This window comes from Ovis aries, chromosome 4, assembly GCF_016772045.2.
Source record: "Ovis aries strain OAR_USU_Benz2616 breed Rambouillet chromosome 4, ARS-UI_Ramb_v3.0, whole genome shotgun sequence".
Classification (NCBI taxonomy): domain Eukaryota; kingdom Metazoa; phylum Chordata; class Mammalia; order Artiodactyla; family Bovidae; genus Ovis; species Ovis aries.
This window is the reverse complement of record NC_056057.1, coordinates 58,791,055-58,816,675: the sequence shown is the minus strand read 5'-3', so window position 1 is coordinate 58,816,675 and position 25,621 is coordinate 58,791,055. Positions and strand designations below refer to the sequence as shown.

General features: G+C 35.8%; 2 protein-coding genes across 8 annotated transcripts in view; one reads left to right on the top strand and one right to left on the bottom strand.

Annotated features, from left to right (window-relative positions):
* The window catches only part of LRRN3 (leucine rich repeat neuronal 3), a 39,942-nt gene extending 23,555 nt beyond the window's left edge, over nt 1-16,387 (top strand). The window contains exon 2 of the mRNA XM_012176787.5: nt 13,377-16,387. Within this exon, the coding sequence (XP_012032177.1) occupies nt 13,736-15,862 (2,127 nt within the window). The 5' untranslated portion in view covers nt 13,377-13,735 and the 3' untranslated portion in view covers nt 15,863-16,387. The remainder of the gene's footprint in view (nt 1-13,376) is intronic.
* The window catches only part of IMMP2L (inner mitochondrial membrane peptidase subunit 2), a 958,934-nt gene that overhangs the window by 494,969 nt on the left and 438,344 nt on the right, over nt 1-25,621 (bottom strand). Inside the window, exon 5 of one of the 7 annotated variants that reach the window (XM_060414759.1) lies at nt 9,057-25,621. This exon is cut by the window's right edge and continues 24,913 nt beyond it. The exons of the other annotated variants lie outside the window; for them this stretch is intronic. The gene's annotated coding sequence lies outside the window, so the exon portion shown is untranslated. Of the gene's footprint in view, nt 1-9,056 lie in introns of those variants that run through there. 7 annotated transcript variants of the gene reach the window in all.

Here is a 25,621-nt window from a genome sequence, read left to right as displayed (position 1 = left end):
AACTAGAACAAAATGGGAAACCTTAGTACCTAAGTTTTGTCAGTCACATTGGGAATTTTCTGAGCGAAAGGATCTCACACATGTGCCTATACACACACAGTTTGCAAAGAGAACAATTATTTTTTACACACTGACATAAAAGTAAAAAAAAAAAATCTCCAAAATTCCTATGAATTGTTCAGGCTCTAAGAATCCCTTTATGGACTACCTCTGATTCTAGAAAAAGTCCCACCCTATCTATATGCCATAGTTTGACATACAAATAAATATGTGGATAAACCTCATCCACATATTGAATATATTGAAAATATTGAAAATATCATGAAATCTTCATGTAATTTTTGTCAGTACCTGTTAGTAATATATGATGTTTTTTCAGGAAATATAGTCAAACAGTTTTGACCTTATTTAAGATTATTACAAAAATTATTTAACTGTAGAGCATGGAGGACCTTCTCATTTTAGAAATCAAGTCACTAAAGGTTGTGAGCTCTTCTCCCAATTTGGGAAATCTCCTTGCTTTCACAATACCTGGCTGCTAAACTACTATTAATCACCCAAAGAGAGATGTATAGTTTAATTATAACCTGAAGCAAAATTTCCATTATTTAGTTTTCCATATTTGGAAAATAAGATGCTTGAAATGAGTGAATGTTAAGGATAATGCATAAATGAGCACTTTTCCTCACAGACACCTAAACTTGAGACTATACAAATGCTAAATTAACAAGGGAATGATAAAAAGGAAGTTAAAGAACCCAATTAGGCAATCAAATTCCATTGGTACTTATACAGTACTGAATGAAGTACTGTTATGTTATAGAGTTCCCTAATACATGGAGTGATGCTTTCTGAAGCCCACCTGACTTCACATTCCAGGATGTCAGGCTCTAGATTAGTGATCACATCATCATGGTTATCTGGGTCGTGATGATCTTTTTTGTACAGTTCTGTGTATTCTTGCCACCTCTTCTTAATATCTTCTGCTTCTGTTAGGTCCATACCATTTCTGTCCTTTATCGAGCCCATCTTTGCATGAAATGTTCCCTTGGTATCTCTAATTTTCTTGAAGAGATCTCTAGTCTTTCCCATTCTGTTGTTTTTCTCTATTTCTTTGCATTGATCACTGAGGAAGGCTTTCTTATCTCTCCTTGCTATTCTTTGGAACTCTGCATTCAGATGCTTATATCTTTCCTTTTCTCCTTTGCTTTTCACATCTCTTCTTCTCACAGCTATTTGTAAGGCCTCCCCAGACAGCCATTTTGCTTTTTTGCATTTCTTTTCCATGGGGATGGTCTTGATCCCTGTCTCCTGTACAATGTCACGAACCTCATTCCATAGTTCATCAGGCACTCTATCTATCAGATCTAGTCCCTTAAATCTATTTCTCAATTTAACTGTATAACCGTAAGGGATTTGATTTAGATCATACCTGAATGCTCTAGTGGTTTTTCCCTACTTTCTTCAATTTAAGTCTGAATTTGGCAATAAGGAGTTCATGATCTGAGCCACAGTCAGCTCCTGGTCTTGTTTTGCTGACTGTATAGAGCTTCTCCATCTTTGGCTGCAAAGAATATAATCAATCTGACTTCGGTGTTGACCATCTGGTGATGTCCATGTGTAGAGTCTTCTCTTGTGTTGTTGGAAGTGAGTTCTCTTGGAAAAACTCTATTAGCCTTTGCCCTGTTTCATTCCGTATCCAAGGCCAAATTTGCCTGTTACTCCAGGGGTTTCTTCAATTCCTACTTTTGCATTCCAGTCCCCTACAATGAAAAGGACATCTTTTTGGAAAAGGACATCTTTTGGGGGCTCCAAAATCACTGCAGATGGTGATTGCAGCCATAAAATCAAAAGATGCTTACTCCTTGGAAGGAAAGTTATGACCAACCTAGATAACATATTCAAAAGCAGAGACATTACTTTGCCAGCAAAGGTCCGTCTAGTCAAGGCTATGGTTTTTTCCAGTAGTCATGTATGGATGTGAGAGTTGGACTGTGAAGAAAGCTGAGCGCCGAAGAATTGATGCTTTTGAACTGTGGTGTTGGAGAAGACTCTTGAGAGTCCCTTGGACTGCAAGGAGATCCAACCAGTCCATCCTAAAGATCAGTCCTGGGTGTTCTTTGGAAGGAATGATGCTGAAGCTGAAACTCCAATACTTTGGCCACCTCATGGGAAGAGTTGACTCATTGGAAAAGACTCTGATGCTGAGAGGGATTGGGGGCAGGAGGAAAAGGGGACGACAGAGGATGAGATGGCTGGATGGCATCACCAACTCGATGGACATGAGTTTGAGTGAACTCTGGGAGTTGGTGATGGACAGGGAGGCCTGGTGTGCTGCTATTCATGGGGTCGTGAAGAGTCAGACACGACTGAGAGACTGAACTGAATACATAGAGTTATTCTCATAGAAGAAACAGAAGCATAAACAAACAGAACAAGTTCTGGCTTAGAAATATCGTTTGTTTTGCTAATTACATACAAAAATCAACCTCACACATAATGCTATTAATGAAGTGCTCAGTTGAGCAAAAACTACAATTAAAAATAAATACAAATCAGAATCCTTTTCAAGATGAGAAATGACAGTATCACAACAAGCTATTATTTATAAATATACAGAAATCACTACACCAATATGAAACCTTCCTGAGACTCAGATGGCATGCCTCACTCTCTAAAAGAATATTACAAATAAGGAATTTCTGTACTATGAATTATCCTTCCTGATTCTGGCTATGCTATAACAAGCTTCCACAGATCTGCTGTTTTGGGGTGCCATGTTTGGAATTATTTTTTAAAGAAAACTATCTTGATCCTTTTTTCACTTTATCCCTATGGATTTCCCCACATAGCACAACCCCCAAATTCTGAAAAGAGCAGAAGACAGAAGACACAAGATAAAAAGTCCAAAGACTCTCAAAGTCTGCCCAAAGCATATTTTAAGATTTAGGGGGAAAAAAAAAGACTTGTGCTATTTAAGTTGTTCCTGGTTTCTCTAAAAGAAATTCATTGCAAGGATTACATTTAAATCTAAAGGAGTCAGCTGAGCCTAGTTTCATGAGGTATGAAAATAGTACATGACTTGCTTTAAGAGTTGCACTAATATTCTCTGTTTAAACAGAAGGTCCAGGATATGACAAGGACACAAAACGATATCAAATCTCTTTTTTCCCCTACTTTTTAGCTACAGCTATTTCCTATCATTATTCAAAAGAGAATTTTAGCCAGTTTGAAAATAGATGATTTGAGATTCTCAAAATATAAGAATCTAAGGAAATCATCCTCAAAGATAGTACCAATTAAATATATGGGATTCATCATATGCATTTTCGTGCATAAGTCCTATACAATAACAAAAATAATTTTGCTCTATAAAGGGAACTTCTTTATAACAGTAACTCTATAAGAAACCTTTAAGTGATATTCCCAGAACATTATCAATTTGGAAATAATAATGAAAATGTCCAAAATCCACATTTTGTGGGAAACTAAGACTCAGAGAGTAATATGATTTATCTGAACCACACAGCAAAATTAGGCTTAGAAAATAAGTTTTGCATATTCTAGTTCCCCTTCTGTACCACTCAACTGCCTTCTATATTTCATCTGAGCAAAACTTTTCTATCAAAGAAGGAGAAATAAACAACAACAAAAGTCAGTGTGCTCATCCAGTTGTAGGAAATAAATTTCTGAATAGTTACTAAGATGAGTGGTATATATCAGTAAACATTTGGGGCGAAGTAGAGTTCAGTGGTCTTCCCTGGTATCTCAAATGATAAAGAATCTGCCTGCAATATAGGGGACCCAGGTTTGATCTCTGGGTTGTGAAGACCCACCCCTTGGAGAAGGGAATGGCTAATCCCTCCAGTATTCTTGCCTGGAGAATTCCATAGATGAGGGTTCAGTGGTAGGATAAGATTAACTGAGGAATATTGAGATTTTAAGACTTTATTTGAGCAAAAATCAATTTGAATAGAGTAGAGTCAAACTGGAAGTGGTTAGGAGGCCCCATTGGCAGGAACTCAGAAAGAGGCTTTAAGAGAGAAAATGTAGAAGCAAAGAAAGGGATGATTGGCTGTAGCTTAAAGTCTGCTTAGCTATTTTCCTTGCTGTCCTTAGCAGTTTGATTTTGTAACCGTGAAGCATTTACAGGCTTAGATTTGGGTTTGCTTACAAAGGCCACTGCAAAATTAGAGTCCTATCAGTTAATGGCCTCTGTGTTTAATTAATTTAGCAGTGGATTAGAGGCAAAATAAAGGGACTTGAATCTGAGGAGGAATAAACTTATTTTCCAAAGAGTCATGTAACCTCTTTGGCCTTAATGTGAAAATGAAGAATGATGTCAGAGTTTACAAGAAGAGATGACATGAGGAATACCTGTGGCAATTTACATAAGGCATAAGACCAGTACTACATGGGACTTGTTTGCCATTGATGTGTTGTTACTAACTGCTCCTACCACAGCCACTCTTCTCCAGAGCACATCCTTCTTCCTTGCCCCATCCCTTGTGCAGCTCCTAATTACCTTGGAGACTCGGTGCTATCATAACACACTTGGGTATTCTTCCCACCTTGAAAGGACAAAGGCCAATTAAGAGGCAGTCAAGGCCAAGGGCTTCCCTTGTGGCTCAGTTGGTAAAGAATCCACCTGTAATGTGGGAGACCTGGGTTTTCAATCCCTGGGTTGGGAAGATCCCCTGGAGAAGGGAAAGGCTACTCACTCCAGTATTCTGGCCTGGAGAATTCCATGGACTGTACAGAGCATGGGGGTTGCAAAGAGTCGAACACTGAGTGACTGAGTGACTTCTACTTCACTTCAAGGCCAAGGAAGAGAGACCTCACTGTGGTAGGTCCCTAGACTGAGATGACATTGGGGGAATTTGCATTAGAAAGAATGGCTAAGTCAAAGTCAAAGTGTTAGTCACTCAGTCATGTCTAAGAACATAGTTGTTACTGCTTAGTTGCTAAGTCATGACTTTTGCGGCCTCGTGGACCCCATGGACTCTAGCCCACCAGGCTCCTCTGTCCATGGGATTTCTCAAGCAATAAAACTGGAGTGAGTTGTCATTTCCTTCTCAGGGGATCTTTCTGACCCAGCGATTGAACCCACATCTCCCGCATTGCAAGCGGATTCTTTACCACTTGAGCCACTAAGGTCTCTGCAGATTTTCAACACCCTTCTAGAATGAACCACTTTGCCTGAGTCATTTCACCTCTGAGGACCTTTATTACCTCATTTCTAAGAGAGGATGCAATAGATGGTTCAGAAAACCACAGTCTTTGGAGCCTCTTCAGGATCAGATGTAAAGACAGACTGGGTGGCATTTAAATATTTCCACAAATCTGACTCTCCTCTACCATCCACCTGGCATTTAATCACAGAATAGATCTTCTTTCCTATGTTTGACATACTGTGAGTCTAGGTTAGACATTATTTGAACAAAGGGTTTCATAACTGAGACGAGGTTGAGAATCAATAGATCTCTATGCCCATCTCTAGTTCAAAATTTCTATGACATCAAAAATACACTAATTTAATATGATGCTAAGTTTACTGAGGTGGCTGAAACTTTGATATTATTAAAAATCCATATCCTTCAAATTAGCAAAAAAAAATCATCATAAGGCATATATTGTTCATATGCCAATATTAATAGTTACTAGCAACTCATTTTTGCTTCATTTATTCCATCAAGGGACCTAATTCAGGCAATTTACTTACCCAGTGGTTAGTGTACCTCAATATGATGACTAAAGTAACTCTATTCTTCATTTACTGACTAGATATAAATATAAAATGAAATAGAAATAACGGCAGGTAATCAGTCTGATAGCATTAAAAAAAACCCGTAATGACTAAAATTCAGTGATCCTAATGTGTTTAAGACATAGAACTACAGCACTGACTATAAACAAGTGATCAATTAAATACAAAGATTAAAACTGTTTACCCACAGCTATTTTTTAGATATTTTTAAAAATATTTTTCATGTTCAGAGTAGTATCAATAAGCTTAGAATATGAAAAAAAAAAACCTTAATGATCATACAACCATTTTCTAAATTCTAATGATCAATAACTTGGGGCATAGGAAAGTAAGATGCCCTGTCCTCAATCACACAATCACCTAGTAAACCTGACCCATATTTCATAATGCAAAGCAAATTTTCTTCCCATTTATCAATTTTTTTATTAACGTCTAAATATTTTAAGTTGGTATTCATTAAACTACTCTAAATAGTCACCATTATCCACTCCCTGAATGTTGACAGAGAACAATTATGTTCTGAAAAACTGGAAAATAAATATTTCTCAAGGAAAAAAAAATAATAACCTTTTATAGGGATGCATTTGATGTAGTCCAACAATACCTTTGGGATACAGAACCTTCAATTAGAATTGAAAAAAGACTGAGTCTTAACAACAAAGGAATGTAAAGTCAGAAAATGGGAGAATAGAATTTAAGTTCTTTACACAAATGAACTTAGCTAGCAATTTGCTGTAGAAGAAAAGGAAAAACTGGGCTTTAATGTAGCCATAGCAACCTCCTATCTTTAACAATTTTTGAACTTAAGCATCCAAATGTTTTGCTTCTTCAGACTCTGCAGTCTCTATAATACACATAATGAGGTACGGGGAAGAAGCCACACTTTGTTCTTAAGCTTTAGGATTGTAAAAATTCACCTGAAAGATAGTGGATATTAAATCTCCTTACCCATGTGTTTCCCCACTACTTCAGTTGAGTTTTTATAAGCATTATAAAAGAATACAGAAGACTCAAGTTACTCGGGCTGGGTAGAGAGACCTAGGAATTCCTCTCCTTTGTGCATCTGCAGAGCAGTGCACATACTACTGTTACAACGTCAGCTCTACAGTGCAGCATCCTCTGCTCTTTTCTCCTTCAATATAACTGAGAGCTTGGTGAACAGACAATTTATCTTATCTATTGTTGACTGTGTAGTGGCTACAACAGTGTCTGCTGAGAAGGAGGTGTCTGGTCAATGTTTCAGAAACGTAGAAAAACAGAAGAAGCTAAAGAATTAAGATCTTTTTACCAAGGAAAAAATAGTCTTTGGTCTCAAAAATTCCATATATAATTATAGCTAGAAACTATTTCTATTTTGATTTTGAAGAAATCTAAAGTTATGAGTGTCCACAAATATTAAAAAATATCCTTAAGATATGAGAATTCTTAAAATTGCTTTCTTTTAATGGCTAAAACTGGGAGCTTTTACTCTGCTGGTCAGAGTCTAATTTGCACATATTATTTAATTTAAAACATATAAAACACTTTTAAAAATTTTTTCTTAAAATTAATTTTAATTGGAGGCTAATTACTTTACAATATTGTAGTGGTTTTGCCATACATTGACATGAATCCACCATGGGTGTACATGTGTTCCCCATCCGAGCCCCCCTCCCTCTTCCCTCCCCATCCCATTCCTCTGGGTCATCCCAGTGCACCAGCCCTGAGCACCCTGTGTCATGCATTGAACCTGGACTGGCTATCCATTTCACATATGATAATATACATGTTTCAATGCTATTCTGAATATCAGGCAAAAATGACATGGGGAAGCCAACAGAAAAAAAATAAAGATACTATGAGAAAAATTACATCTTAAAATGCCTTTTAAATTAAAAAAATTAAAAGTCTTCTGAATTTGCCAACCCCAAAAAAGGCCTTACGTACACTGTCAATTACACTTTGTCAAAGAAAAGTCATTTTTAATCTTTCAATTCTTAAAAATCTTATGGAATGTAATGACTAGAAATGAAAGCACATTGACTGATGCAGTAGGCTCTCAGCAAATACTTACTGAAAGACTGAATGGAAGAATAAATGAAAAAGTAGATAGATGGTAAACTCTAATAGGGTTTGCCTTTAGACTTGTATGAGTCATTCATTCAAGTCATTTAAAAGAGCCTTGATATAATACATTTCATTGAGATGTCAGTTTTCATTCCTGGTGACATTTCACTAACAATGTCCTCTGAAATTGTATAATATTCAATTACAGCTTACCTTTGCTTTAATATATGGAAGATTCTGTTGCCTTTAAAACTAAAAGGAAGTCTAGACAAGACCTTACAAAAGAAGCTTTAAATGAAAAAGCAACAGAAATGAGCAATAGTTAAGTATCAATTGGTCCTTAGCTCCTAGGTATGACCATGTATATGATGTGTGCACTAACAACAGGAAATCATTTAATGAAGATGTATCTACAATTATTAAGTTTTATTGCATATGGCTTACTTTATTTTGAAGAAGAGAAGGACAATGTTTTATCTATACGTACTTTATAAACATCCATCCATTCATACATTCATCCATCATAAAGTATTTATTTGAAGGCTTATTATATCCCAGTCTCAATATAATGTTCCAGATCATCTTCCCAAGCAACAGTCTTAAATCTTTAAACCTAACTTGAAATACTGATATTTTCAAGTATACTTTTCCTATTCCTTAGGAGAAAAAAAAAAATCCAAGCAAATTGATGGAGTATAGGAAATTCAGTAAGTATATCAATAATTGTATAATACAAGTTTTCTAAGTTTGAAAAAATTTTTCAGCGAGTTTCTCTTTTTACTCCAATATATTCAAAAAGGAAAAACAGAGGAGGGAAAGATGAGGGAGAAGAAGGATAAAAGTAAGAGGATTTAGGGCACATACATTAAAATTCTCAAAATGTGAAGATGGGATGCTGCTCCATTTATTTTTTAATGACATAACTAGTTTGTTAATTAAAACAAAAAATTTTTACACCAATGCATATAAAGAACAAATGACAAACTCTCCTTCTAAAATCAACATCACCAATATAATTGCTATCTAGCCCAAGTCTCAAAATCACCACCAACAAACACCATTTTCTCACTGATAAAGCTAAGGCGTACCTAAAGACCAGCTATGTTTTTAAGTTGGTGCTAGTAAAGTGAACCATTTTCTGTTTTCCCATTGGAAACTTTGCAGTATAACTGTGATATTTCTACTTTCTGTCGAACAATAAGAAAAAAAATTCTATAAAAATCTGGGGGCATATCTTTTCCTCTTTATTTTTTTTTTCTGTGTTGCTAATTGTAAGTTGAAAGTGAAAGTCACTCTGTCATGTTCAACCCTTTGCAACCCCATGGACTATAGAGTCCCTGGAATTCTCCAGGCCAGAATACTGGAGTGGGTAGCCTTTTCCTTCTCCAGGGGATCTTCCCAACCCAGGGATCGAACCCAGATCTCCCACATTGCCGGAAGATTCTCTACCAGCTGAGCCATAAGGGAAGCCTAAGTATGCTGGTGTGGGTAGCCTATCCCTTCTCCAGAGGATCTTCCCGACCCAGGAATCGAACTGGGGTCTCCTGCATTTCAGGTGATGACCTTGAAATAGATTACAGAGGGATTTTAAGCACTGTTTTTGGTGTTGTAAGTTACTTAAGGACAAAAGTAATTTTAATCACTAGTCCATATGCTATCATCTAACACAAGTTATAGAAAGATAATTGTGAGTTATCATGTAGCAAACATTTAATGACCTATATACTGGCCTAGGTACTAATCAAGCAATCAAATACACCAATATAATCAAATCAAAAGGAAGCTGAACATAGTTTCTAACAATAATAATAATGATCTCATAATTTAGAAAGTAACAACCTAATAATCTTATACCTAGTAAGGAAATAGTCTAATAATCAAATGTCTAGCAATAATCTATTATCTAATAATTTTATGGCAAGTAAGGGGAAAAAGAAGTGTAAACAAATAATTATCATGACACAGATGAGAAGTGACCAAGAATAAATCTGGAAAAAGTTTCCCACAATAAGCTTTTGAGGGCTGAAGCCATGCTAAAGGCCATGAGGCTCAAGAGGTTCAGTTTCCTGTGATGATATATGCTCTTTACTAAAGCAAGCATGTCAGACTATCATTTCTGATGACAATAAGAAGTCTAACCTAAATTCCCTGCCCTGACTTTATATTCACAAAGTGCAGGTTCATAATTTGTACTACCAAGTATATTTTTAAAATGAAGCCAAAGCATTGACTGGCAGATTCAGGTATTAACATTTGTACTCTTGATAGTCATATTTCTCACTGTAATGTGTTGGGATTTGGGTCTTGTCTCTTGTGAGTCTGGTTAGTGTGGATCACATCCTGCTCACTATTAGTAGATTGATAATATTAATATTCTAAATTTGAAAAGCTGAAGACAAAGGTAATGCCAGCCCACGCTAAGAAATAAATCACTGCACTACCTTTGTCAATACGATTTCATCACGTTTACGTGTATAGGCAACATGCCTTACTAGAAAGAGCTGCAGGCCTAAAGATAAAGCCTGGGTTCGAATTCCTCCTCATCAATATTAGCTGTGTGATTCCAGGCAGATAGATTGTGGAAAAAAACAAAACAAAAACAGTGGTTAAAATCCCTCTGCAATCTGTTTCAAGGTCATTATTAACATAAAATAAACAATGGATATCAAAGGTCTTTGAAAACAGCAAAGCACTAATATGTAAGATGTTATTACTGCCTTACTATCCTGCAAACAATCCATGCCAAATAATCCATTAGTGAAAGTATCATCATCATTTCCAAATGAGAAAAAAATCAATATTACAATAAAGGCACAATTTACATATCCTCTGTTGTACTTCCCATACTGACAATTTCTTCCTACAGACCTGGAAAAATGAAATTCAAATGTGTTCACTACTTTTAGAACTCTCCTTATTTTCAAAAGCTTACAGAATAAATGTAGTTCAGATTTGGTTGTTTTTGGCATATGACTATGCCAAAATGATGAAATGAGGTTAGAAAAGGGTTTCTAATTAAAGGTAAATATAAATTTAAGAAAACACAAAAATTTTAAAACAAAAAATGGCATTAGGTTAAGATTCCCCCCCTAAAAGAATGTTTTACCTTGAACATTTCTAATCTTCTAGTTAACATAAAGGAGAATATAGGTTTCTGTTTGCTAGAGAAACTGGATCTAACTGATTAATTGGCCGAAATTATGATTGTTCAGTTCACAACTGAATTATTAACATTTGTGGCAACACACTGAAATATCTTTTATACTTTGTACCTAGGCCTTTTCTTCATTTTGAAAATAGAAATGTAATAGTTTTCTATTTCAAATTCTATCCTGGTACCTCTCCTTATTTACTTGTGTCACCCTTGAAAGACTGAAAACTTATGAAGGGAAGAAATCATATCTAAGTCATCCTTTTATCCTCCAACTATTATCTCAAAGTGGCACATAATAGGTGTTCATTAAGTTTTGACTGAATAAATTAAGGAATAAACTAAGATATAATATTAGATGACTTTTCTTTAAAATCTAGTTCCTTTGTATTACATTAAAATTTAAACCTTGAATTTTAGCAATAAAGATAACACATATTCTGTATAGTAGATTTATGTGCGTTAAACCAACTAGATTTGAAATTAGGAAATTAAACCAAGCTGCTTAAGTTGGTTCTATAGTCATATAGAAAGATGAATATATATATATTTATTAATGTAATTCATTTATCAGTTCACTGAAAACCTTTTTTGAGCATCTACTGTGTTCTAATCATCATGCCCAGTAGCTGGGGTTGCAACATCAGGCAGATCTCAGGCATGAAAGGAAGTGAGTATTTGATGAGGGAGAAAATCAACTAAAAATTCTAGCAGAGATGTGTGCTGGGGCGCTGGAACCACCTGTACCAGCAGGAAGCTAAGTACAACTTGGGAGGAGGAGTTATATGGAAGGCTTCCTAGAGAGGTGATGCTTGAACTGAAGATTGACAAAAGAGCAAGAATGAACTTAAAACAAAGAAACAGGCAATCCAGGCAAAGAGAAGTTGCAGGATTTACAGTTCTATAGGCAGAGAAAAGGCTGCATGCAGGAGTATGGCAGAAAATGACAAGAAACACGGAGAAAAAGAAGAGGGACCCCAGATGATGGATGTCTAAGGATTTATAAGGCATCTTCAGGGAAGAAGCAGTTGCATTAAATTCTTTCAAGGGGCTTAGAGCCTACTTAAAACAGATTAAGAGTAATAATATCTGAAGAGTATTTTATAAAAAAAGGAATTCTGATCATTAAATAGGTGAAGTAATTTTAAAAAAAGACACTTAATTCAGGATAACATAGTAGTTATCTGAGCTTCATGATCCAGTTTTATCAGATGTCTTAGTGGACAAGAGGAGGAGAAGATGTGACTTAGAACTGTAAATTTTTCACAAGTTTTAAAACTAAGGAAATTTTTTAATTAAATAAAAAAGTTTTGTCTCTCTGTGGCAGCCGTATCTCTAAACATATTTATCTCTGTCATTGAAACACCCATGTTAGAGTCAGTCAACAATGCCACTATGAATGTCGATACTGGGCAGAGAGGAAAGAACAGTATTCACAGTTATCCCTGGTAAGCACAAGCTTCAGAATGAACAGGGCAGCCGTGCTCCAGCTGTCCCGTGCATTTGCAGGGAGAACTCACCAGCAGGATAACAGGTGGAGTGAACATCTGAATGTTGTGGGGTGTTTTATAATATAGAACATATCAAAATTGCAGCTTGGCTTTGCAGTTGCTTATTATTACAACAAAGACATCAGTAACCGTTTAAAAGAAGGTATAGCTAAGTGTCTTACTGATGTGATAAAGTTACTTTTTCATTGTTCTAACTAATGGAATGTAAGTTATTTTCGGGGGATAATCAAACAGTCTAACATTAATCTGAATTTCAGCTCAGCATGACAGTATACAAGTGGATCTACAGCAAGTTAGACAATCTTTTCCAAAGACTACAAAATTCAAGTCACTTTATACAAAGGAGACTTTGGAAGGAAGTATGAATGAAAATGGAAAATTCAGCTGAATACCACAGTTTCTACATCATTTTATAATTTTGTTTCTAAATGTCATCTCCTGGAAACCTGAGGAATCACAGACTAACTCATTTGATTTTTAACTGAACAACATTATTTATTTATTGTTTATTTATAACCTTTTAATTTTGCTTCTCTAAGAGAAAATAAAAAAGCCATCACTGAAAGGTTTTCTCCCCTCCCCACCGTAATTGTCAAATAGAACAACAAATAATAGCTCATAATAACAAGCAATAAAACAAGCAAAGATTTGAAAAACAGAGAAAAATTCTTTATGTTTAATGTAATTTAAGTCTACTAAAGATACAGTTTCTCAGCCTGTCCAATGTGTGGGTCAATTACTATTAAGGGCAGTCATAACAGGGAATAAGGTCATCAAAACATATTGAATTAACTGTAAAATAAGACTATTATATATAAGAATCATAATTAGTTAATGGGTATTGTTTCTTTTTCCCCTTTGGACTAATTATCTTTCTTTTTTCTTTTATATTTTATTATAGTTAGCATCATGCTGCTATTCCTGCAAGTACTGAACAAGCATGGGATGTGAATATTATACTCCTAAATAAATGAATTGCCTAATTTCCTGTGACCATCTATACATACTCCATCTTCAAAAGTTATATCCATATCCTACCGTAAAGGAGATAGAAGCCTTTTCTGTAATATGCATGGCATTTCTGGACAGTGCAACTGGGGCACTGGCACTTATTTCCATGAAGACAGTCTTTGCCATTCTCTGGCATTCGTCATTTGACAAAAGCAACTATTTTTTGTATCAATCAGCTCTTACTGATCTTACTAGCAGTGACCGTGGAATCCTTAAGGGCCCATTAAATTCCTGAAGAAGAAAGCTAAGATGAAGGACCTGCTACTCCGAATTCATGTGCTACTTGGCCTAGCTATCACTACCCTAGTACAAGCTGTAGATAAAAAAGCAGATTGCCCACAGTTATGTACATGTGAAATCCGGCCCTGGTTTACACCTCGATCCATTTATATGGAGGCATCTACAGTGGATTGTAATGATTTAGGTCTTTCAAATTTCCCAACCAGACTGCCTGCTGACACACAGATTCTGCTACTACAGACTAACAATATTGCAAAAATTGAATACTCCATAGACTTTCCAGTAAACCTTACTGGCCTGGACTTATCTCAAAACAATTTATCTTCAGTCACCAACATTAATGTAAAAAAGATGCCTCAGCTTCTTTCTGTATACCTAGAAGAAAACAAACTTACTGAGCTGCCTGAAAAATGTCTGTCTGGACTAAGCAACTTACAAGAACTCTATATTAATCACAACTTGCTTTCTGCAATTTCACCAGGAGCCTTTATTGGCCTACATAATCTTCTTCGACTTCATCTCAATTCAAACAGATTGCAGATGATCAACAGTAAGTGGTTTGAGGCTCTTCCCAATCTGGAGATTCTGATGATTGGGGAAAATCCAATCATCAGAATCAAAGATATGAACTTTAAGCCTCTCATCAATCTTCGCAGCCTGGTTATAGCTGGTATAAACCTCACAGAAATACCAGATAACGCCTTGGTTGGACTTGAAAACTTAGAAAGCATCTCTTTTTATGACAACAGGCTTATTAAAGTGCCCAATGTTGCTCTTCAAAAAGCAGTAAACCTCAAATTTTTGGATCTAAATAAAAATCCCATTAACAGAATACGGAGGGGAGATTTTAGCAATATGCTACACTTAAAAGAGTTGGGAATAAACAATATGCCTGAGCTGATTTCCATCGACAGTCTTGCTGTGGATAACTTACCAGATTTAAGAAAAATAGAAGCTACTAACAACCCCAGGTTGTCTTACATTCACCCAAATGCATTTTTCCGGCTGCCCAAGCTGGAATCACTTATGCTTAACAGCAATGCCCTTAGTGCCCTGTACCAGGGTACAGTGGAATCTCTGCCAAACCTCAAGGAAATCAGCATACACAGCAATCCTATCAGGTGTGACTGTGTCATCCGTTGGATTAATATGAACAAAACCAACATTCGATTTATGGAGCCAGAGTCACTGTTTTGTGTGGACCCGCCCGAATTCCAAGGCCAGAATGTGCGGCAGGTGCATTTTAGGGAAATGATGGAAATCTGTCTCCCTCTTATAGCTCCTGAGAGTTTCCCTTCCAACCTGGATTTAGAAGCTGGGAGTTATGTTTCCTTACACTGTAGAGCTACTGCAGAGCCACAGCCTGAAATCTACTGGATAACACCTTCTGGTAAAAAACTCTTGCCTAATACTCTAACAAATAAGTTCTATGTCCATTCTGAAGGCACACTTGACATAAGTGGCATCACCCCAGCAGAGGGGGGTTTGTATACCTGCATAGCAACTAACCTGGTGGGTGCTGACTTAAAGTCTGTTATGATCAAAGTGGATGGCTCTCTTCCCCAGGATAACAATGGATCCTTGAATATTAAAATAAAAGATGTTCAGGCCAATTCAGTTCTGGTGTCTTGGAAAGCAAGTTCTAAAATTCTCAAATCCAGTATTAAGTGGACAGCCTTTGTCAAGGCTGAGAATTCCCATGCTGCCCAAAGTGCACGAATACCATCTGATGTCAAGGTGTATAATCTTACTCATCTGAACCCAGCAACTGAGTATAAGATTTGTGTTGATATCCCCACCATCTATCAAAAAAGCAGAAAACAATGTGTAAATGTCACCACAAAAGGTTTGGACCCTGATCAAAAAAAGTATGAAAAGAATAACACCACAACATTTATGGCTTGCCTTGGAGGCTCTCTGGGGATTATTGGTGTGATCTGTCTTTTCAGCTTCCTCTCTCAAGAAGTCAACTGTGATGGTGGACATAACTATGTAAGGAATTACTTACAGAAACCAACCTTTGCGTTCAGTGAGCTTTACCCTCCTCTGATCAACCTCTGGGAAACAGGCAAAGAAAAAGGTGCAGCACTGGAAGTAAAAGCAACTGTTATAGGTGTGCCAACTAACATGTCCTAAAAACAACCAACTAAATCTACTTCAAGGAAAAACTCAAGACTGTGGTTGTACTTAAAAAAAAAAAAAAAAAGGAGAGAAATATTACTTTGCAGAAAGAAGTTTAAGCTTCACCAGTGCTGCTCCTGACCAATGGACAGATGTACAAGTTTGGCATTTTAATTAACTGGCTTCAAAGGGTACTGTGGCAACCAAATAAAATAAATCCATTTTCTAGAACTTTCATGTAACTTTTCTGTCTGGACTACAGTTAAAGTGGACAAAAACATTTCTGTATCTTTTTTAAGTATATAAGAATAGTTGAACTGAGCAATACCTCCTCCTGTGTTGTATTACACATATTAGCCACGAGTTTTCGCAGTGACCCGATAAACTTGAATTGACACGTGGTGTAATAAAATGGACAAATTCTGTAGAGTAGACACAGTGAGTATGTGGGCCTCTTTTATAAGGAAAAATACATTTTGGATTAAAATCAGTTGCTTTTGTCTTGTTTTTGTTTCTAAATAAAGAATAATTTCTGGGAAATATCATCTGACCAGATATTTAAATGACAGTGTTTTCAAAAGTGTTTTTCTATAATGAAATTTGGAAGGCTAAGAGTAGGACACTTTTACTGTGTGTAACTACATGTCTATAATGCACAAAAATGGATCCTGGAAGGCACTTTATCAATATTGAACAGCAATAATAACATTGTACTTAACCCCTTATTGACAAAAACAAATCCTCTAGGAAATTATGTATTCACTTAAAGATTTTCTTAACAAGAAGCTTTTGGAGTTGCTGCTGCTGCTAAGTCGCTTCAGTCGTATCCGACTCTGTGCGACCCCATAGACGGCAGCCCACCAGGCACCTCCGCCCATGGGATTTTCCAGGCAAGAGTACTGGAGTGGGTTGCCATTGCCTTCTCCGAAGCTTTTGGAGTAGATTTAACTTTTAGGTTCACATAATATAAACCCAATATTTAAGGAACTGAAAGTCTTATTTTAATAATTGGCAGTGACTCAATATTAGGCTGCTTGCTTTGTAGAAAATATCACCAAATCTCAGTAGGACTTACCTAGGTGTAATTTTCAAATCTTGTGATTGTAAACAGTTAATGACACTGCAATAACAAGCAAATAACCTAATACTCTTCTATGTTGCAAATACAGCAAGAAAACAGTATATTCTATATGACCCCCAAAGAAGGAGGTTTATATAATTGTGTAGCAACTTACCCAGTTGGTATGGACTTAAAGATAGTTGTGATCAAAGTGGATGGTTCTTTATCCCAGGATAACAATAGATTTTAGAATTTTAGGAGACTACAATTTTCTGAGACTGGAATTTTTAAATTTAATCTTAAGATATACAGAGTTGATAGTAGAAATTCCAGAGTTAAACAGAAATTTAAGAGGACTGTTTTACTAATGAAAAGATTCTGAGACTAATTTAGAATAAAATTAAACAAAAGTGCAGTTCTCTATGACAATATTTAAGGCACCTAAAGGAATGCAGGTTAAAAAATCGAGAATCATTGAGATACTAATATTTATAATTTAGAATCTTATACAAAAAATATAAGAATTTTACCTGGAAAAAACTACCAAGATTTTTTAAGGCTTTAGTCATATTTACAAACAAAAATCCATAGTTCTGCCCCCAAAAATGTATCTGTGTACAAATAAAACATCCTGAAACTATTTTTTTAAAAAAACAAATCACCAATAGTAATAAGCCTTACTTTCTGTATGCAAATTTCTTATCTCTACAAGGCTTCCTTGTTAATTGCTACTTTAACTGTTCATCATCAATTGCTTAATTGTTCCTATAGAAGCTTCCTTCTTATTACCAACATGTCACTGGCCTGTAAACATTTCTAGCACTGAAGTCATATCAACGTATTTGTTAACACTAGACATTTGCTTTTGTGATAGCACTAACAGTATCTAATTAAATCCAAGCTGTTAATGCAATGCTTGAAAGTAATTGTTATAAATTCTTTAATACAAAAGGACAAACTGTGTTAATTTAACCACAAACAAAATATGAAACTTGCTAATTCAGTGTGTTTCCCAAACACAAATTTTACAACCTGATGAATCACTATCACAGAGAGGCTGACATTAGAATTTATCAGCAAGACATGCTCATACATCACAAGAGGTTTCAGCACCATGGACAGAGCTTTTTAAGAGCCAGGCTATTTATCAAAAATATAGGAGCTGAAATATGACCTGATAGGATGCAGGTACTGTATAGGTCAGCAAGAACTTGCTTAGGTACCTTGTATATGTCTATCTGCATGAAGAACTATAACAAACATATGGGGAAGCTGAGAATCCATTTCAAGCTACATTTTTCTTACAGAAATTGCAGTAAATAGGTACTCTGAATAGATACCTTACAGTGAGCACAGAAATGAAGTATTTCTGTTACAGCTGAATAAATACAGATGCTCAAAGCAAATCATGATCCTATTTCCTTGCTCAAATTTTAATCTAAATTTCCACTGGGGGGGGGGGAGACATTTGCTTCAACAACAGAATGGCACTTCATACTCCCTATGTTACCTCCTAAAATTCACATAAAATTAACTAAGCACTGAACAGAGTACTCAATGCATGTAACTTACAATTTGGTGATACCATATGAATACAAATGAAAACTTTTCCTATAATACATAAAACTCCAAAGTTTATATCTCTATGGATGCCAAATGGCCCCCTCACTTGGCATAAAGGAAAACATTTTTTAGAAAAAAATAATTTATAAATTACACTAAAAAATAAATCCCAATTTTTGGAAAACAAGAATGCCTAGTTGAATACAAAACTGCATACTAACAATGTGGTGTAAAATGCGTGACTATCAACAAAGCCATGTAACAATATGTGACATACGGCCAGTCATGTGTGACCATCTTGCTTAGCAAGAAATGAAATAGATTTATGATACATCATCAGTCCTTTAATATTTACCACAGTACTTAAATGTTATTCTAATTAGATTAAAAATTAAGCAAAATTACATAACAGTAAGCATAATTTCAAGATTATAATTCCTTAGTTTATTCATTTAAATATATTTGCTTTTGTTTATATTCAATATATATGTATTATATGGCTATTAGTCACTGGAAAAATAGAAGTGAACAGGACAAATTCACCACCATTAAGGGGCTTCTATTCGGCTGGACTACATTATGATAATGTATCACTGCTTTCAAAAATACATGTTAACTGTTACCTAGTGGAAACGCAGTTTCAATCCACACCTTCACAGAAGGGTTATATTCAGAAAATCAATTTTTTTCATTTGGTCTAAAATGTTTCATTTATCACATGTTGATATAGGAACTTAATTTTATTATTGCTCTTAATACACATACACACTAGCTTAACACCATCCTCAGACTAGTTAACATCAAGATGCCTGTCTACTTACCATAAGTTATTTCAAAGCACAGAAACATAGATAACTATTATCTTTCCCCTATTCTCAACACAGATTGATTGCCCAAGAAATATGAGCAAGTTAAATTCAAGAAGGTAAATCTACCACTGCCAAAATGTTTATGTATTTCATGAGGAAGACCAACTTACCCTATCCACTCTTATAAAATCTTACAACAGCTATGAACAGCATTTTCATAGATTAGCCTTTTACATGAAAAATTAGAAGTGATAGGTGAGTAACCAATAAAGCAAACAAAACAACTAAAATTATATATCTCCTTTAAAAAATGTTCTCACAGCTATCACAAGTAGCTGAAAAGAATTCTCATCGTATATGTAACTATCAAGAACATCTTTAGGTTCACCACAATGCTGACTTTCTAGGAGATGGGGAATTATTAATAGTAGTTATATTGTGGCCTCATGTTCTTTGATTCATTCTCTGTCTTTCTGTATCTCTATAAATTGCCAAAACAAAATCTAACAAATAAGTAAAAAGTTTTTTTTGTTTTTTGTTTTGTTTTGTTTTGTTTTTCAAAAAATATGATTATCCCAGGCAATTTAGAATATCAAACACCCCAAATGGTCATTTGGGAATAAATCTAAACAGAAAGACTAAAATTATTTTCTCTTTAAATGTTAGTATTTTCACCCTTAGTTTTGCAGTCTTTAATCATTATAATATTATTTTACCCCAACAGATGAATTGTGAATTAGGCTGTTGCTTAGGAGCACGGCAGTATTATACGAGAAAGAAATAGCCATGATTTGATATCAAAAACAGCCTAGAATCAAAATGCTAAAATCAGTATCATGGAGGTCTGGAAAAAGAAAGAATCTGACTCTAAACAATACAACAGTGACCACTTTTCTTTGTTAATTTGAAAAGGAAGAACTTTATCTATTGTTAAGGCTGGCCACCAAATTAATTTGTATTATTTCTCTGAGGCAAGGGAAAAATAAAACACTGTTTATCCACAGAAATACAATGGAAAAATCTGAGTTAATTTTTATTACCATGGCCAGTATATCCACTAAAGATTCCAAAATTAAAATACAAATTTTAATTCCAATTAAAATATTAAAATACTTTAAATTCCAATAAGAATTAAAATACAAACTAAAGAATAATAGTCTATTAAAATATAGATTATTACCAAAATCTGGCCTAAACATTCCATTAATGATATAGCAAAGGTCCTCTTGAATTGACTAGGAAGCATTCAGCATTCTCAGGTGAGAAGACACATGAAATTTGGAACACATGAAAATGACACATTTCCTTTTTATTCTTACTGAAAATAGACAAACCCATATAGACATGAATTTACTTACTCTAGTTCAGTTACACATACATCAGAGAACGCTTAGCTTATCTTCAGAAAAAGCCACATGGTCGATATCAAATAAGGGGTTAGGTATATGACAGATATATTGATATAGCTTTCTCTTAGAAGTAAAGTGAGGTATTTAAGTAAGTAATGACTTAAGAACAAATTTATCACATAGAACTTCAATATTAGTGTAATGTGATCCAGAATAACAAAGCATAAAAAATATGAATTGTGGCTGACCTCAGCAAGTCTTTCAGAAGGATGAATTGTTATGATATTTGAAGTTTTCATAGTGTTTAGTGTGTATATCTTTTCTAATTCTGATATATCTTCAAGAAACTAATGGAATTCTGTGACCATTTTAAGAAAAACCCAGCTTCTCGCTAAAACATATGGTTCAGTGTCTGAAGGTGTTGATTCAACATTCAGTTGTGATATTCATTTACAATGTTTACCAGCCTCTGGAACAAATAATGGAATAAACCTTGGACATAAGTTGACCCTCCTAATCCTAGAATAGAGAGAATCAGACAGTAATAAAATAACCTCCCTGTCATCTGTGGTAACAGATTCAAGGTCGATAAAGACAAATAGTTCTTAAACCAACAGAGGTGTCATTATTACAGGAATATGATCAAAGAGCTTACCTTACCTGCAGGTCAAGAAGCAATGGTTAGAACTGGACATGGAACAACAGACTGGACCAAATTGGAAAAGGAGTACATCAAGGTTGTATACTGTCACCAGGCTTATTTACCTTATACACAGAGTACATCATGTGAAATGCTCGGCCAGATGAAGCACAAGTTGGAATCAAGATTGTCGGGAGAAATACCAATAACTCAGATATGCAGATGATACGACCCTTACAGCAGAAAATGAGGAACTAAAGAGCTTCTTGATGAGAGTGAAAAGGCTGGCTTAAAACTGAACAGTCAAAAAATGAAGATCGTGGCAACTGATCCAATCACTTCATGGCAAATAGATGGGGAAACAAGAGAAACAGTGACAGACTTTATTTTCTTGGGCTCAAAAATCACTGCAAATGGTGACTGCAGCCATGAAATTAAAAGATGTTTGATCCTTGGAAGAAAAGCTATGACCAACCTAGACAGCAATTAAAAAGCAGAGACATTACTTAGCAAAGGTCCATATAGTCAAAATTACGATTTTTCTAGTAGTCATGTATGGATACAAGAGTTGGACCATAAAGTAAGCTGAGCACCAAACAATTGATGCTTTTGAACTGTGGCATTGGAAAACACTTGAAATTCCCTTCGACTGCAAGGAGATCCAACCAGTCCCTCCTAAAGTAAATCAATCCTGAATATTCATTGGAAGGACTGATGCTGAAGCTGAAACTCCAATACTTTGGCCACCTGATGTGAAGAACTGATTCTTTGGAAAGACCCTGATGCTGGGAAAGACTGAAGGCAAGAGGAGAAGGGGATGACAGAGGATGAGGTGTTTGAATTGTATCACCAACTCGATGGACATGAGTTTGAGCAAGTTCCAGGAGCTGGCAATGGACAGGAAAGCCTGACATGCTATAGTCCATGGGATTGCAAGGAGTTGGACATGACTGAGTGACTGAACTGACTGATGTTCAAAGACACCAAAAGAGTTCTTCAGAAGAATACTATATAAACTGAAGTTCACTATCAAAACTTGGATTAAAGACAGATATCTCTGGTATCCCTTTAATAATGATTACAGGGAAGAGTCATATGTTTAAGAAAAGAACCAAAAATCATGTCTAGAAATAACTTCTTAAGGTTTCTGGAATTCCCATCCCTGTTTTTTAGGTAGTTGCCAAACAAACCAACATTCATATATTGATATGATTTTCATATTAAATTCCTTATTTTATTAGAGTTTAGAAAACATTTATATATAAAATGTATTAATTTATATGATTATGTGATTCTAACTAACCAACCCAAACCTGTGAGTATAAACATAAGAACTCTTCAATAGAGAAAAGAATCCACCTGCAATGCGGGAGAACTGGGTTCAATTCCTGGGTTGGGAAAATCCCCTGGAGAAAGGAAAGGCCACCCACTCCAGTATTTTGGCCTGGAGAATTCCATGGACTAAGTCCATGGTGTCACAGAGTTGGACACGACTGAGCAACTTTCACTTCACTCAATAGAGAAAAGATTCAACATAGGACAAAAATCATCTATTTATTTCTCTGCCAAAATCCTCATATGCACACATTCATGGAGATTTAATAGGCTGCATTGAAAAATTCAGTTACATCAAAAACAACTGTGTCAGGGTAAGGGAAGTTAGGTTTTTCAAACAACGGATTATGTGCATCTCAGTCCAGGCTCAGACCTGAAATCATAATGTGATGCTTGAGAGATTTTCCTGGCAAATATAATGTATAGCAACTAATGGAAATATCATTAATAACATTATTGCATTTGAACAGGTATACATTCATAGTTCCTTGAGTAGCAAGATAAAAACTAGAAAGGAATGCCATTTACTGAATGGTGAATATGTACCAGACTAAAAATGTGCTATGGTCATAGTAAATCCACTCTGGATCTAAAGGAGAAATGGTGTGGGGGAAAATGAACATTTCCCATCTTTCTGTGTATCATGCATACTGACGGATATACAGGCTCACTCTCCTGCTGTGTCTCCATATTTACGTTCCTCTCTCTGTCTCTCTCTCTCTCTCTCTCTCACACACACACATACACACACACATATACATTAATTCAGTTTTCATGAAATACTTGTGGGTTCAGTGCTAACACTCCCATTTTATAAATCATTCTCAGAGAAGTAATTTTCATTCCCAAGATAATAACAATATAGACCAGAAAAAAATAAACGAAAGACACAATATCATAGAGTAACAGTCAGATACTCTTCTGGCATGCCGTAATTCACAAAAATAACTAAAATGTGGTATTTTGAGGAGGGACTATATATTAATAGTATACCAGATTCATTAATTGTGCTTATCATCTAACTATCTCCGTAAATATATTCATTTTTATATTCCTATCACAGTTTTGCATGAGCAATTGGTGTAAAGGGCTCCAATTTGCCAACTGTGTTACTGCTTGCCAAAGATAGACTGCGAGCACTGGTTTATCAACCACACATACACAAACAAAAACCCAAAGACCTGTATATATTCTTATAAATTAAACTATTTAGTCAGCATATTCACTAAGTACTCACTGGCTGAAAGATACTTCTGTGGCTTTTGTTGTTGCTTATTTGTTGCTAAGTCATGTCCTACTCTTTTGTGACCCCATGAACTACAGCCCACGAGGCTCCACTGTCCATGGGATTTCCCAGACAAGAATACTGGAGTGCTTTGCCACTTCCCTCTCCAGAGGATCTTCCTGACCCTGGGATCAAACTCACATCTACTGCTTGGCAGGAGAATATTTACCACTGAGCCACTTGCAAAGCCTGAAAGGTACTTTAGGAACTTATAAGACTTTTCTATAATTATTTCCATGCATCCATTTCATGATCCTATGTATAGTCCTCTTTTTCTATCCCATTACAGAAAAGTGCAGAATAGTCAGTTACCTGTGCTATCTGCTTTCTGACTCTAGCTTAGGTTTGTCATACATGATAACTCAGACGACACCAACCTTATGACAGAAAGTGGAGAAGAACTATAGAGCCTCTTGATGAAAGTGAAAGAGGAGACTGAAAAAGTTGGCTTAAAGCTCAACATTCAGAAAATGAAGATCATGGCATCTGGTCCCATCACTTCATGGCAAATACATGGGGAAACAGTGGAAACAGTGTCAGACTTTATTTTGGGGGCTCCAAAATCACTGCAGATGGTGATTGCAGCCATGAAATTAAAAGACGCTTACTCCTTGGAAGGAAAGTTATGACCAACCTAGACAGCATATTAAAAAGCAGAGCCATTACTTTGTCAACAAAGTCAAGGCTATGGTTTTTCCTGTGGTCATGTATGGATGTGAGAGTTGGACTGTGAAGAAAGCTGAGCGCCGAAGAATTGATGCTTTTGAACTGTGGTGTTGGAGAAGACTCTTGAGAGTCCCTTGGCCTGCAAGGAGATCCAACCAGTCCATTCTGAAGGAGAGCAGTCCTGGGTTCTTTGGAAGGAATGATGCTAAAGCTGAAACTCCAGTACTTTGGCCACCTCATGCGAAGAGTTGACTCATTGGAAAAGACTCTGATGCTGGGAGGGGTTGGGGGCAGGAGGAAAAGGGGACAACAGAGGATGAGGTGGCTGGATGGCATCACCAGCTCAATGGATGTGAGTTTGAGTGAACTCCGGGAGTTGGTGATGGACAGGGAGGCCTGGCGTGCTGTGATTCATGGGGTCACAAAGAGTCAGACACAACTGAGCAACTGAACTGAACTGAACATAATTCTCACCTTGAAAGGAGGTACATATACAATAAAGCTTAAGGGGTAAATCTTTTCAACTTTCTGCCAACATGCCCATCTTCATGTATATTGATGCCATAAACATCAGCAGCTTAGAGATTACAAGTAAATGGACTCTGACAGAGTTTAGTTTAGCTTTGCTGGACAACTTGTAGTCTATTACAAACCTCTGGTTCTGAGGAGTTTTAACATATGAATTAGGATTTATGAATTGGTTCTGAGGAGTTCTAATAAAGAATTTGTTCTAGAGGATTAAAAACTACTTACCATAGATTAGGTAACATGGATTGTTTGTTGATAAATGGGGCAGCAAAAAATATTAAGCAAAAACTTGAGACTATCAATTTAACCATGAGATTAAAATCTTCAGATGTCCATTTATGAAGTGGATCTTCTGTATGTCCCAGTGGAAGAAATAAAATGATTCATCAAAACAAGTGAACATTTGCATAGATTAGTGAGTTTCTATGGAATTAAACTGGCATGCAGATTTTATATGTGGAGAAGTATCTCAGAAATTTAATGAGTACTAATTGTGCTTACAAATATATCAAAGTCACTATGCTGAACCATGTTCTCAT